At 44.8% G+C, this 14,344-nt stretch overlaps 1 protein-coding gene across 1 annotated transcript; it reads left to right on the top strand.

Moving 5' to 3' along the window:
* The first annotated feature begins 483 nt into the window (after positions 1–483).
* Positions 484–2,576, top strand: LOC103650054 (auxin-responsive protein IAA4). Its single transcript, XM_008675721.4, has 4 exons — positions 484–909; positions 1,520–1,722; positions 2,027–2,138; positions 2,234–2,576. The coding sequence occupies exons 1-4, from the start codon at positions 683–685 to the stop codon at positions 2,286–2,288; spliced, it is 597 nt and encodes a 198-aa protein (XP_008673943.1). The 5' UTR covers positions 484–682; the 3' UTR covers positions 2,289–2,576.
* The last annotated feature ends 11,768 nt before the right edge of the window (positions 2,577–14,344 follow it).

Raw genomic sequence — 14,344 nt, forward strand, 5'->3', positions numbered from 1 at the left:
TCCGCTGTCATGGGGAGGCCGGAGGGCGCACCATGATACCATTGTTTTCTCTTTAACTATTGTTCTCTTCCTTGATTATTATTATTATTATCGTTACAACAGATTAATCACCAGCTAATATAATCCCCAACATTGTGTCCCACATATATGCTCGCTGAGCGAGAAGCGTAGAGAGCACATCGCTCGTTCATATAAAAAAAATGGAATGGGCTCGTGTAAAACGAGAAGGAAAAAAAAGGAATCCTCTACATGCAATTTTTTCACTCTCTCACCTTAATCTGATCACAGCTAACCAAGTCGTGTCCAACTATCACGAACGAAAACGATGCATATAGTTTTTATACTCCAACGCATATATTATATATATACAAAAATAAAGAAGAAGGCACAATTATTCATATTCTTCGGCACACAACTCTCCCCCCTACTATACTATACGCCGGCCGATACGCGCATATGTTTAGCTCAACCCCTTTCTTTTATTTGGCTTTTGTCAGCCACTAAGCCCTCTCATCGCCACACCAGCTATATAAACACAGCTGCTCTCCTGCTCCCTTTCCCTTCCCCCCTTCCGTTCCGTTCCGATTTGACGAGTTGGTGGCTGCTATAGATTCACTCCACCCCTCTCCATTTCTGATAAGTATCCAGCTAGCTACCAGTGTATGCACCAGGCAGCAGCAGCATGGCGGAGTGCAAGGACGACGACAGCGGCCGGCGGTCTCCGTCGTCGTCCATGGACAGCAGCACCCACCCCCCGGCGCTCTCCACCGCGTCCTCGGCCTCCCGCCGCCCGCCGGAGAGGAGGGACCAGCTCAGCCCCGACCTGCAGCTAGGGCTCAGCCTGTCGCCGGCGTCCTCCGCCCTCCTGGTAGCGGAGACAAACAACAGCATCGTCCCTTCTACGCCAAGGTTAATTTCTATCTTCAACCACTACAACTCTCTTTTTTAATTTTCTCCCTTCTTATTAATAACTACTAGTTTCGTGCTAGATGATATCATCAAGTCTCGTACGTACATGCATATATATGCAAGAAACAAGCTAAAGGCTCCCCCCCCCCCCCCTTTTTTTTAATTTCTGTCGATATGAATTCTCTGCGCATCTGCATGTTGAACTACAGGTGTTATTTTCTGGTTCTTCTGTTTCTTCTTTGGATCTCTTTCCAGCCCCCATGGATCATATACGTGAGCCACCATGTTGAGCTCATCAGTTCAGTCTATTCCTTTTTCCCCCCTTATCGGATACTACTCGTGTCTCTCATGTATGAATCGAGAAGAGTGTTTTAAAAGAATCAGATTTTCACTGAGCCAGACACTGTAGTATTTTTAAGAGTATATATAATTTCAGCCCTCATTGATCACTGATATCTTCACAACAACTTTCGTATTTGTTCTGTCGTTATCATATCTCTAAAATATACAGCATCCCCGATTAACATCCCATTGGTTCCCCTGTGTGCAAGTCATCTAGCTACATTTATTAACATGACACTTTCAACACCAACGTACGGGTGATGGGCAGGAACCAAGCACTCCCGGATTGGCCCCCGATCAAACCGTTCCTTAGAAGCGCCCTGACTGCCTCGGCACGCCGACGGCGAACGCTGTTCGTCAAGGTGTACATGGAAGGCGTCCCGATCGGCCGGAAGCTGGACATGCTCTTGCTGGACGGGTACAGCAGCCTCCTAGCGAAACTTTGCCACATGTTCAAGGCATCTATCACTTGTAAGTATATATGCAACTAGCCAATAAGCTCATCATTACCACAGATTTTTTAATCAGAGGAAGCAAAAAAAAAAAAAAGATGGTAATCATTCCATGCCAACACTAGTTTTTCTTGGGATTCTAGCCACAACCACTAGACCACAAATTTGAATTATTCAAATTTTGGAGTTCTTGCCTCACACTTTATATATATTGGGTAGATAAACTCTCAGACACGTAAAAAAGTGTTGACAAGTAAAAAAAAATGAAAGGAGTATTGCAAATGCTTGCCGGTCGCTCTATAATAAATATGTGATATGATTAGATGCTGACGCTGTGGAGTACCATCAGCGGGTTCCTCACGAGAAGGCCGCGCATGTTCTCACCTATGAAGACCATGATGGAGACTGGATGATGGTTGGGGATGTACCGTGGGAGTAATGTTTCTTCTCCGCTCAAATGATTCACTCTTGCATTTCATTTACTGTTAGTTAATTAATAGTCTTGTCTCCCCGTCCATTTTTTCCGGCAGGCTCTTTCTCGGAAGCGTAAAGAAGCTGAGGATTGCGAGAACCGACAGGTGCTAGATAGCAAACTTTTTCATGCGGTGGATCGACTCTGTTTCTTCTTCTTTTTTTAATATATATTAGGTTCATTAGGAAAGATTTTGCTGAACAGAGTGGAGTCGTGATGCTGAGGCTATACTAACCGTGTACAGTGTACTGAAGAAACGCCAGCCTTGCTACCATCCCTGCAAAATTAAATTTTGGTATTTTATGTTTCCTTTCCTGTTTCTTTGACTGCCTTGTAAATACCATGGTTATTTGTTAAAGAACAAGCAATTTGCATGGAAAATATTATAGTTCCAAGGTACACATCTTCGTGCAAGTCAGGAGTATACGCAGACCTTTTTCTTGTTTATTTAGTACCTCCGTTTAAATTTATAATTCGTTTGACTTTTTTACCTCAAGTTTAACTACCTTATCTTATTCACAAAATTTTATAATTATTTTATTTTTCTGTGATATTATTTAGCATATAATATACTTTAAGTATAATTTTGAAATTTTTATTTTTTTCTGAAAAATGAATAAGACGAGCTTGTCAAACTTGATAAAAAAATCAAACAAATTATAATATTTGAGATAGAGGGAGTACTACGGTTATAAAAAACGCTAACATGGTGTTAAAGGCATGTTTGGCAGGACTTTGTCTCCTCTAAAAGTAGCTCGGCTTCAGCTCCTTCACAGGAGCCACTGTTTTGTTTGCAAAATGTTTGGCAAAATGACTCTTTCGATACGTTTATATTTATGAGTCAAATGTCTACGGTATCTTTGGTTAGACATTTACATGAATATCTTATGGGTGTGTTGTGCGAAGCGTCTTTGTCGCCTGCGCGTTGCCTGCACTCGTGTTGTTCACATCGCCTCCACGTGTCGCCAACTTTGCTGCCTCCATGCGCCACCTACGCCCGTGCGCCCGGACAAGCCATGGAACACGTCGCCAAGACGCTTGGAGCCACCTGTTGATGCCGATCTAGGCAGCGCCAATCATTAGGGGTGTACCGCCTGGCGGTGCTCTCTGTGGCGACGTGGACGGTCCACAACTCTGGGCCGAACGATCCACGACCTAGACGTAGGAGCGACGCCTTCCCTGTGTCACATCGGATCGTGCGCGCACAGGGCCGGACGGTCCGCGATGGCGCAAGGTTGTCTTCCTCCTCCTCGTTGGAACCTAGATCTCGCCCCCTGGCGGAAGAGATCTTAGGGCGTCTTGGGTGGATAGGTCACCCTGGGCGTCCCTAGACGACGTGGAGTCACCTAGGAATTAAGAGATCAATTCGAGGAAGAGGCCTTGGGTGTGCAACTAGATCTTGCCCCTGGGAGGGGTAAGATCCTAGGGTCGCCTTGGGGTCGACAGGCCACCCAAGACGGATGTAGACGACGTAGAGTCGAATAGGGGTGGAGATAGATATGTGGAAAGCTATAACTAGAACTACGCTACATCTACTCCTACGATAGAAATGATAAAGAAAGTAATTGGTTCCATTGGAATGTGTCCGGGGGTTCTCAATCGGCCGTACCCCTTTATATTTATAGGGAGGAGGTATAGACTTGTTCCTTAGCGATAGCCAACAACTCCCACGTGATTAAATGGATAACCACGCACGAGATAAGGATAATCACCCGAGTTAATCTAATCGCAGGGGCGCAGACTGTCTGGGCCCAAGGTTAGACTGTCTGCCACTTTTGGTGCTCAACATATGCCCCTTTCTTTTGTTGGAGCTTAGCGAACCAAAAGCACCAGCACACTTTGGAAACAATAGATATCATGAGTTATTTTGTTCCCGAAGTAAGGACTCAGCTCGATGCAAGTCATCGGCTCTTATGATCAGATAATATAACTATTTGATGTAGAGAGGTTGTTTTGGATTGCATCTTCTTCATCTATGTCTACATGATCAACATGCCAATATGCAAAACTTGTGGTGCCCCCCAATCCGCATAAGCAACCAGATTGGGCCAGTAATATGGATTCATCATTGTACCAACCCACACTTGAGTAGGACAACACATCAGCGATAAATAAACTGGAAAGCACCATGACATCCCTAGAGGTGGATGGACAAGCGATCTTGGTTGTACAACTTTTTGGATTGGTTTAATTAGCTTTTGCTTTCACGCAGATCTCCCTTTTGACTTTGTTCGTTTTAGCGTGGCTGATCATGTGGAACGACCTTCTTCATATATTTAGCAAGCAACTGATTAAAGTAGGGCCAACTCTGCTGAGCCAGCCAAACGTTCTGGAAGTGTTTTTCTCACTAGTACTTATCTTAGGATGATGTGGTCTGACGGTCTATGATCGCTGCTACTTGTGGTTGTTCGCGGACCGTTCAGCCTTCATGGTCGGACTATTCGTGCCTGCCCCAGACTGTCCGACGTACGCAGGATAGGTGACCATGATCGAGTGTATGATCATGCTTGCCCTCCGAGCGTAAGTTTGAGTATTGGCTATACTAATAAATGAATCATTTACTTGAAACTATTCAGCAATACTGATTATGTAGTTTTCAATTAAACAATAACCGAATAGTGATAAGCAAATATTATAATCATGTTCATCCCATGAATAAACATGACCGAAGCAAATTATATCAAGAATCAATACTACCAACAACTAAAATACTTCGGCTTTATGTAAGCAGCAACATATCGCAACTATCCATATGCATAATAATTCGGTTGCACTCCTCCATAATATAAAGACGCATATAGAGCAAAATGATGTCGTAAAGGATAACCGAACATACCTTGGGACGACATATATGGCATAGCTGAAAAATATGGACGATGCAATGACCAATAGCTTTGTTGAGCTGGGGCAAACCTTTTACGAAAACGTCTTGTACTTGCTTTCTTCCTTTTATTTTCTTTTACTCCATTTCTTCCAAAAGCATCATCCTTACCTAGATCTTGAGAACTCCCATTAGGGGCCTATGTCATGCCTCTCGTCTTCAGCTCTTGTGCACTGAGTTTTTCTAGCCTCTTGTGCCAGATTGATAATCTAAGTGGGCTTCTCGGTTGTTTGGGCACATTAGGCTTCTTATGTTTAGATTTAGTACCTAGACTATATGAAGGGAAATTGGGTTAACTATTTCCTATAATTAATTTTGGTGGTTGATGATCAACAAAAACACATGGACTAACTAGTTTGTCAAGAATACATGTATTATAGGTGCACAAGGTTCAACACAAACCAAGAAAGAAATCAAGTTAGGGACTCAATTTGAAACGGAGCAAAGAACTTGAGTGTGCTGAACATTGGCGCACCGGACTGTCCGGTGTGCCACCGGACAGTGTCCGGTGCACCAGGGCCATACACTCCGAACCAGCCACTCTCAGGAATTGTAGGGCGCCCTCCGCTATAAGTCACCGGACTGTCTGGTGTGCCACCGGACTGTTCGATGAGCCAGTGGAGCAATGGCTATTTGCGCCAACGGTTGACTCTGCAAAGTGCTACAGTGGGCTACAGTGTTGCGGCAGAAGTCAGAGCTGCGAAGTCAGAGGGCACCAGACTATCCGGTATGGCACCGGAGGACAAAGCCTCCAACGGTTGACCAACTCCTAACCCTAACGGTTGGGTGATGTGGCAGCGCACCAGACAAGGAACAGTGCATGTCCGGTGGCGCACCGGATTGTCCGGTGCGCCCATCGCCAGCAGCCTCCCCAACGACTACCAAAGTAGTTGGGGACTATAAATACTCCCAACCACCACAACCTTTGGCATCCAAGTTTTTTAGAGATCACATTCAATACAAGAGCTAGTGCATTCACTCAAAGACACATTTCCAAAGATCAAACCCTCTACAAGCCTAGAATTCAACTCAAACATTTAGTGACTTGTGAGAGAGTGTGTTCGTGTTCTTTTGCGCTCTTGTTTCTTGGATTGCCTTTCTTCTTTCTCATTCTTGCTCTCAAGTGACTTGTAATTAAAGCAAGAGACACCTAAGTGTGTGGTGGTCCTTGTGGGGTCTTGTGAACTGATTGATTAAGGAGAAGGCTCACTCGATTTAAGTGATCGTTTGAGAGAGGGAAAGGGTTGAAATAGACCTGGTCTTTGTGACCTCCTCAACAGGGACTAGGTTCTTTGGAACCGAACCTCGGTAAAACAAATCACAGTGTTCACTCGCCTTGATCCTTGGTTGATTTGTTTTCCCTCTCTTTTGGACTTGAATTTAATTCTAACGCTAACCCCCGACCTTGGTGCTTGCTTAAGTTTATAAATTTTAGGTTTCGCCTATTCACCCTGAGAGCACCTAGAGGGGGGGGGGGGTGAATAGGTGATCCTGTAAAAACTTAAACTTATAGCCACAAAACTTGATTAGGCGTTAGCACAGTTTATGCCAAGTGGCTAGAGAGGAGTCAAAACACAATAACCACAAGAAATCAATCACAGAGATGACACGGTGGTTATCCCGTGGTTCGGCCAAGTACAAAACTTGCCTACTCCACGTTGTGGCGTCCCAACGGACGAGAGTTGCACTCAACTCCTCTCAAGTGATCCAATGATCAACTTGAATACCATGGTGTTTTTCTTTCCTTTGATCTTTTCCCGTTTGCGAGGAATCTCCACAACTTGGAGTCTCTCGCCCTTACAATTGAGTTCACAAAGAAATACGGAGTAAGGTGGGAATGAGCAACGCACACAAGACTCGAAAATCAGAGCAACAACACGCACACAAGTCGCAACAAGAGCTCGCAACGCAACACAAAGAGTTCACAACTCCACAAGAGCTCTATATGCTATCACAATGAAACAAATGCGTGAGATTGATGTCTTGGTGCTTAGAAGAGTTGTAGGAATGCTTGGTGTACTCCACCATGCGCCTAGGGGTCCCTTTTATAGCCCCAAGGCAGCTAGGAGCCGTTGAGAACACATCTGGAAGGCTATCCTTGCCTTCTGTCGTCGGGCGCACCGGACAGTCCGGTGCACACCGGACACTGTCCGGTGCCCGATTTGTTTCCATAAAAAGCTCATCCGACCTTGCTTTCTGATGCAGATCTGCGCACAGTTGGCGCACCGGACATGTCCGGTGCACACCGGACAGTCCGGTGTATCTTTCCGACCGTTGGCTCGGCCACGTGTCGCGCGCCGATCGCGCGGCCGACCGTTGGCCCGGCCGACCGTTGGCTCACCGGACAGTCCGGTGCACACCGGACAGTCCGGTGAATTTTAGCCGAAGTCGCCGGAGAAAAAACCCGAGAGCCGCTGGTTTGCTCCGTGCTGGTCTGGCGCACCGGACACTGTCCGGTGCACACCGGACAGTCCGGTGCCCCAGCCCGAAGCAGCCTTTGGCTGTACACAGCCACTCTCCACTTCTTTTCTTCTTCTTCCTGTTTCTAACACTTAGACAAGATATTAGTACACAAAACCAATGTACTAAGGCTTAGAAACATACCTTAACTTGTGATTTGCACTTTGTTCATCCATGGGCATATTTTCACATTTAAGCACTTGTGTTTGCACTCAATCACCAAAATACTTAGAAATGGCCCAAAGGCACATTTCCCTTTCAATCTCCCCCTTTTTGGTGATTTATGCCAACACAACATAAAGCAACTAGAACAAGTGCAAAATCACTTCAAATAAAATAAATTTGAGTTTTATTCAATTTTGGCATATATGGATCATCCTTTGCCACCACTTGGTTTGTTTTTGCAAATCAAACTCAAATCTCTATCTCTAAGTCAAACACACATGTTGAGGCATAAAGAGAGTCATTCCAAAAGAGATTGATCAAGGATTTAAAAAACTCCCCCTATTTCCCATAATCAACACTTCTCCCCACAAGAAGCCCACTTTTGACAATAGAGACAATAAGAGACAATAAAAGCTTTTGACAAAACAAAAACTCACAAAAACTCTATTCTACTATTTTCAAAATCTCTCAAGTGGCAGCTGATCCATTTATCACTTTGGCCTTTATTTTCTCCCCCTTTGGCATCAAGCACCAAAACGGGATCAATCTTGGCCTTTTAACCCCATTGCCTCACCAAAGTCTTCAATTAAGAGCAAATGGCAATAAGATTTCATGAGATGAACTTGGAATTAGTTACCCTCTCATCGGAGTGCAGTGGAAGTCTTTCATGGTCCAAGTCCACCTTTTCCCTTTCAATCCTCCTTCGAGACTAAATTATCAAACTCAAGCACATGGTTAGTCTCAAAGGGTCAAGTTGTAACACATCTCCCCCTAAACATGTGCATCACTTTGCAACGGACTTGTGAGGTCCAGGGAGTGTTTGTACAACTTGAGCACCATAATAAGCAACAAAATGCAAAAAGGAACATGATCAAAAGCATAAGTACATGTATGCTACAATTCAATCCAGGTTCCGCGAATCTATGACATTTAGCTCACTACGCAACCTGCAAAAGGTCTTCTCATCTAGAGGCTTAGTGAAGATATCGGCTAGCTGGTTCTCGGTGCTAACATGAAACACTTCGATATCTCCCTTTTGCTGGTGGTCTCTCAAAAAGTGATGCCGGATGTCTATGTGCTTTGTGCGGCTGTGCTCAACAGGATTCTCCGCCATGCGGATAGCACTCTCATTGTCACATAGGAGTGGGACTTTGCTCAGATTGTAGCCAAAGTCCCGGAGGGTTTGCCTCATCCAAAGTAGTTGCGCGCAACACTGACCTGCGGCAACGTACTCGGCCTCAGCGGTGGATAGGGCAACGGATGTTTGTTTCTTAGAGTTCCATGACACCAGGGACCTTCCTAAGAATTGGCACGTCCCCGATGTACTCTTCCTATCGACCTTACATCCAGCATAGTCGGAGTCTGAGTATCCAACTAAGTCAAAGGTAGACCCCTTTGGATACCAGAGCCCGAAGCAAGGCGTAGCAACCAAATATCTAAGAATTCGCTTCACCGCCACTAAGTGACACTCCTTAGGATCGGATTGAAATCTAGCACACATGCATACGCTAAGCATGATATCCGGTCTACTAGCACATAAGTAAAGCAAAGAACCTATCATTGACCGGTATGCTTTTTGATCAACGGACTTACCTCCTTTGTTGAGGTCGGTGTGTCCGTCGGTCCCCATCGGAGTCTTTGCGGGCTTGGCGTCCTTCATCCCAAACCGCTTTAGCAGATCTTGCGTGTACTTCGTTTGGGAGATGAAGGTGCCATCCTTGAGTTGCTTCACTTGGAACCCAAGGAAGTAGTTCAACTCGCCCATCATCGACATCTCGAATTTCTGTGTCATCACCCTGCTAAACTCTTCACAAGACTTTTGGTTAGTAGAACCAAATATTATGTCATCGACATAAATTTGGCATACAAACAAATCACCATCACATGTCTTTGTAAAAAGAGTTGGATCGGCCTTCCCAACCTTGAAAGCATTAGCAAGTAAAAAGTCTCTAAGGCATTTATACCATGCTCTTGGGGCTTGCTTAAGTCCATAGAGCGCCTTAGAGAGCTTACACACATGGTCGGGGTACCGTTCATCCTCGAAGCCAGGGGGTTGCTCCACGTACACTTCTTCCTTGATTGGCCCGTTGAGGAAAGCGCTCTTCACATCCATTTGGTACAACCTGAAAGAATGGTGAGCGGCATATGCTAGCAAGATACGAATGGACTCTAGCCTAGCCACAGGAGCGAAGGTCTCCTCAAAGTCCAAACCTGCGACTTGGGCATAACCTTTTGCCACAAGTCGAGCCTTGTTCCTCGTCACCACCCCGTGCTCGTCCTGTTTGTTGCGGAACACCCACTTGGTTCCCACAACATTTTGCTTCGGACGAGGCACCAGTGTCCAAACTTCATTGCGCTTGAAGTTGTTGAGCTCCTCCTGCATGACCAATACCCAATCCGGGTCTAGCAAGGCCTCCTCTACCCTGAAAGGCTCAATAGAAGAGACAAAGGAGTAATGCTCACAAAAATTAACTAATCGAGATCGAGTAGTTACTCCCTTGCTAATGTCACCCAGAATTTGATCGACGGGATGATCCCTTTGAATCATCGCTCGAACTTGGGTTGGAGGTGCCGGTTGCGCTTCTTCCTCCATCACTTGATCATCTTGTGCTCCCCCTTGATCAAGCGCCTCCACTTGAGGTACCTGTTCGTCATCTTCGGTTGGGGGATGCACCATAGTTGAGGAAGAAGGTTGATCTCGTTCATCTTGTTCCTGTGGCCGTACTTCTCCAATCGCCATGGTCCGTATAGCGGCCGTCGGAACATCTTCTTCATCTACATCATCACAATCAACAACTTGCTCTCTTGGAGAGCCATTAGTCTCATCAAATACAACGTCGCTAGAGACTTCAACCAAACCCGATGATTTGTTGAAGACTCTATACGCCTTTGTATTTGAGTCATAACCTAATAAAAACCCTTCTACAGCTTTGGGAGCAAACTTAGAATTTCTACCCTTCTTCACTAGAATGTAGCATTTACTCCCAAATACACGAAAGTACGATACATTTGGTTTGTTACCGGTTAGTAGCTCATACGACGTCTTCTTGAGGAGGCGATGAAGGTAGACCCTGTTGATGGCGTGGCAAGCAGTGTTAACGGCTTTCGTCCAAAAGCACTCGGGGGTCTTGAACTCTCCTAGCATCGTCCTCGCCATATCGATGAGCGTCCTGTTCTTCCTCTCTACCACACCATTTTGCTGTGGTGTGTAGGGAGCGGAGAACTCGTGCTTGATCCCTTCCTCTTCCAGGAACTCCTTCACTTGAAGGTTTTTGAACTCGGATCCGTTGTCGCTCCTTATCTTCTTCACTTTGAGCTCAAACTCATTTTGAGCTCTCCTGAGGAAGCGCTTGAGGGTCCCTTGGGTTTCAGACTTATCCTGCAAAAAGAACACCCAAGTGAAGTGGGAAAAATCATCAACAATAACTAAACCATACTTACTCCCTCCTATGCTCAGATAGGCGACGGGTCCAAAAAGGTCCATATGCAGCAGCTCCAGGGGTCTTGAAGTGGTCATCACGTTCTTGCTGTGATGTGCTCCTCCCACTTGTTTACCTGCTTGACAAGCTGCACAAGGTCTATCTTTTTCGAAATGCACGTTAGTCAAACCTATCACGTGTTCTCCCTTTAGAAGCTTGTGAAGGTTCTTCATCCCCACATGTGCTAAGCGGCGATGCCACAGCCAGCCCATGCTAGTCTTAGCTATTAAGCATGCATCTAGACCGGCCTCTTCTTTTGCAAAATCAACTAAATAAAGTTTGCCGTCTAATACACCCTTAAAAGCTAGTGAACCATCACTTCTTCTAAAGACAGACACATCTACATTTGTAAATAGACAGTTATATCCCATATTGCATAATTGACTCACAGATAGCAGATTATATCCAAGAGACTCAACTAAAAACACATTAGATATGGAGTGCTCATTAGAAATTGCAATTTTACCTAAACCTTTTACCTTGCCTTGATTCCCATCACCGAATATAATTGAATCTTGGGAATCTTTATTCTTGACGTAGGAGGTGAACATCTTCTTCTCCCTCGTCATATGGTTTGTGCATCCGCTATCAATAATCCAGCTTGAACCCCCGGATGCATAAACCTGCAAGGCAAATTTAGGCTTGGGTCTTAGGTACCCAACTCATGTTGGGTCCTACAAGGTTAGTGCAAATATCCTTAGGGACCCAAATGCAAGTTTTGTCTCCCTTGCATTTTGCCCCTAGCTTCCTAGCAACAATTTTCTTATCCTTTCTACAAATTTCAAAGGAAGCATTCAAAGCACAATAAATTGTAGAAGGTTCATTCACTACTTTCCTAACAACATTTCTCCTAGGCATTTGATGAACAACATTTCTTCTAAGCCCATTTCTACCATGCATAACATGAGAACTAGAAGCAGTCATAGCATAAGAGTCATAAGCATGTGAATCAAAAACATCATGACCTCTAAAAGCATTTCTAGAATATCTCCTATCATAGTACATGAAAGCATGATTCTTCTTAACACTATTAGCCATAGGAGCCTTCCCTTTCTCCTTGGTGGAGATGGGAGTCTTATGGCTTGTTAAGTTCTTGGCTTCCCTCTTGAAGCCAAGCCCATCCTTAATTGAGGGATGTCTTCCTATTGTGTAAGCATCCCTTGCAAATTTTAACTTATCAAATTCACTTTTGCTAGTCTTAAGTTGGTCATTAAGACTAGCCACTTCATTATTTAACTTTGCAATAGAAGCTATGTGTTCACTACAAGCATCAATATCAAAGTCTTTACATCTATTGCAAATAACAACATTTTCTACACAAGTTGTTGATTTACTAGCTATTTCTATCTTAGCATTCAACTCATCGTTAATGCTCTTTAATTTTGAAATTGTCTCATGGCATGAAGATAATTCACAAGTAAGCATTTCATTTCTTTTAACTTCTAGAGCATGAGATTTTTGAGCTTCTAAAAATTTATCATGCTCTTCATACAATAAATCCTCTTGTTTCTCTAAGAGTTTATCCTTCTCATTCAATGCATCAATTAATTCATTAATTTTGCCAATCGTAATTCTATCTAGACCTTTAAATAAACTAGAATAGTCTATTTCATCATTGTCACTAGAATCATCACCACTAGAAGAAGCATAAGTAGAGTTTCGAGTACTTACTTTCTTCTCCTTAGCCATGAGACACGTGTGACGCTCGTTGGGGAAGAGGGCCGATTTGTTGAAGGCGGTGGCGGCGAGTCCTTCATTGTCGGAGTCGGAAGAGGAGCAATCCGAGTCCCACTCCTTGCCTAGATGCGCCTCGCCCTTTGCCTTCTTGTAATGCTTCTTCTTTTCCCTTTTGTTCCCCTTTTCCTGGTCACTCTCATTATCAGGACAGTTAGCAATAAAATGACCAAGCTTACCGCATTTGAAGCATGATCGCTTCCCCTTGGTCTTAGTCTTGCTCGGCTGTCCATTGCGACCCTTTAGCACCGTCTTGAATCTCTTGATGATGAGGGCCATTTCTTCATCATTAAGACCGGCTGCCTCAATTTGCGCCACCTTGCTGGGTAGTGCCTCCTTGCTCCTTGTGGCTTTGAGAGCAAAAGGTTGCGGCTCGTTGATCGGTCCATTCAAGGCGTCGTCCACATACCTTGCCTCCTTGATCATCATTCGCCCGCTGACGAATTTTCCTAGGACTTCTTCGGGCGACATTTTGGTGTACCTGGGATTCTCACGAATATTATTCACCAAATGAGGATCAAGAACGGTAAAGGACCTGAGCATTAGTCGGACGACGTCGTGGTCCGTCCATCGCGTGCTTCCGTAGCTCCTTATTTTGTTGATAAGGGTCTTGAGCCGGTTGTATGTCTGAGTTGGCTCCTCGCCCCTTATCATCGCGAATCGTCCAAGCTCGCCTTCCACCAACTCCATTTTGGTGAGCAAGGTAACGTCATTCCCCTCATGAGAAATCTTGAGGGTGTCCCAGATCTGCTTGGCGTTATCCAAGCCGCTCACTTTGTTATATTCATCCCTGCACAATGAAGCTAGAAGAACAGTGGTAGCTTGTGCATTCTTATGGATTTGCTCATTAATGAATGAAGGGCTATCCGAGCTATCAAATTTCATTCCACTTTCCACAATCTCCCAAATGCTTGGATGGAGAGAAAATAGGTGAGTACGCATTTTGTGACTCCAAAATCCGTAGTCCTCTCCATCAAAGTGAGGAGGCTTGCCAAGTGGAATGGGGAGCAAATGAGCATTTGAGCTATATGGAATGCGCGAATAATCAAAAGAAAAGTTTGAGTTAACCGTCTTTTGTCTGTCGTGGTCGTCGTCCTTTTGGGAAGAAGAGGACTCATCGCTGTCGTAGTAGACGATCTCCTTGATGCGTCTTGTCTTCTTCTTCTTCCCATCTTTTCGCTTGTGGCCCGAGCCCGAGTCATTGGACTTGTCATCCCTTGGCTCGTTGACGAAGGACTCCTTCTCCTTGTCGTTGATCACAATTCCCTTCCCCTTAGGATCCATCTCTTCGGGCGGTTAGTCCCTTACTTGAAGAGAACGGCTCTGATACCAATTGAGAGCACCTAGAGGGGGGGGGGTGAATAGGTGATCCTGTAAAAACTTAAACTTATAGCCACAAAACTTGATTAGGCGTTAGCACAGTTTATGCCAAGTGGCTAGAGAGGAGTCA

The sequence above is a fragment of the Zea mays genome, chromosome 3, assembly GCF_902167145.1.
Source record: "Zea mays cultivar B73 chromosome 3, Zm-B73-REFERENCE-NAM-5.0, whole genome shotgun sequence".
NCBI lineage: Eukaryota > Viridiplantae > Streptophyta > Magnoliopsida > Poales > Poaceae > Zea > Zea mays.

Excerpts from the sequence above, each read along its gene's own strand:
- LOC103650054 (XM_008675721.4), top strand. The coding sequence starts at position 683 with ATGGCGGAGTGCAAGGACGACGACAGCGGCCGGCGGTCTCCGTCGTCG. Across the intron at positions 1,723-2,026 it reads GTTCAAGGCATCTATCACTT|ATGCTGACGCTGTGGAGTAC; the intron begins GTAAGTATATAT and ends TGATATGATTAG. Across the intron at positions 2,139-2,233 it reads GTTGGGGATGTACCGTGGGA|GCTCTTTCTCGGAAGCGTAA; the intron begins GTAATGTTTCTT and ends TTTTTCCGGCAG.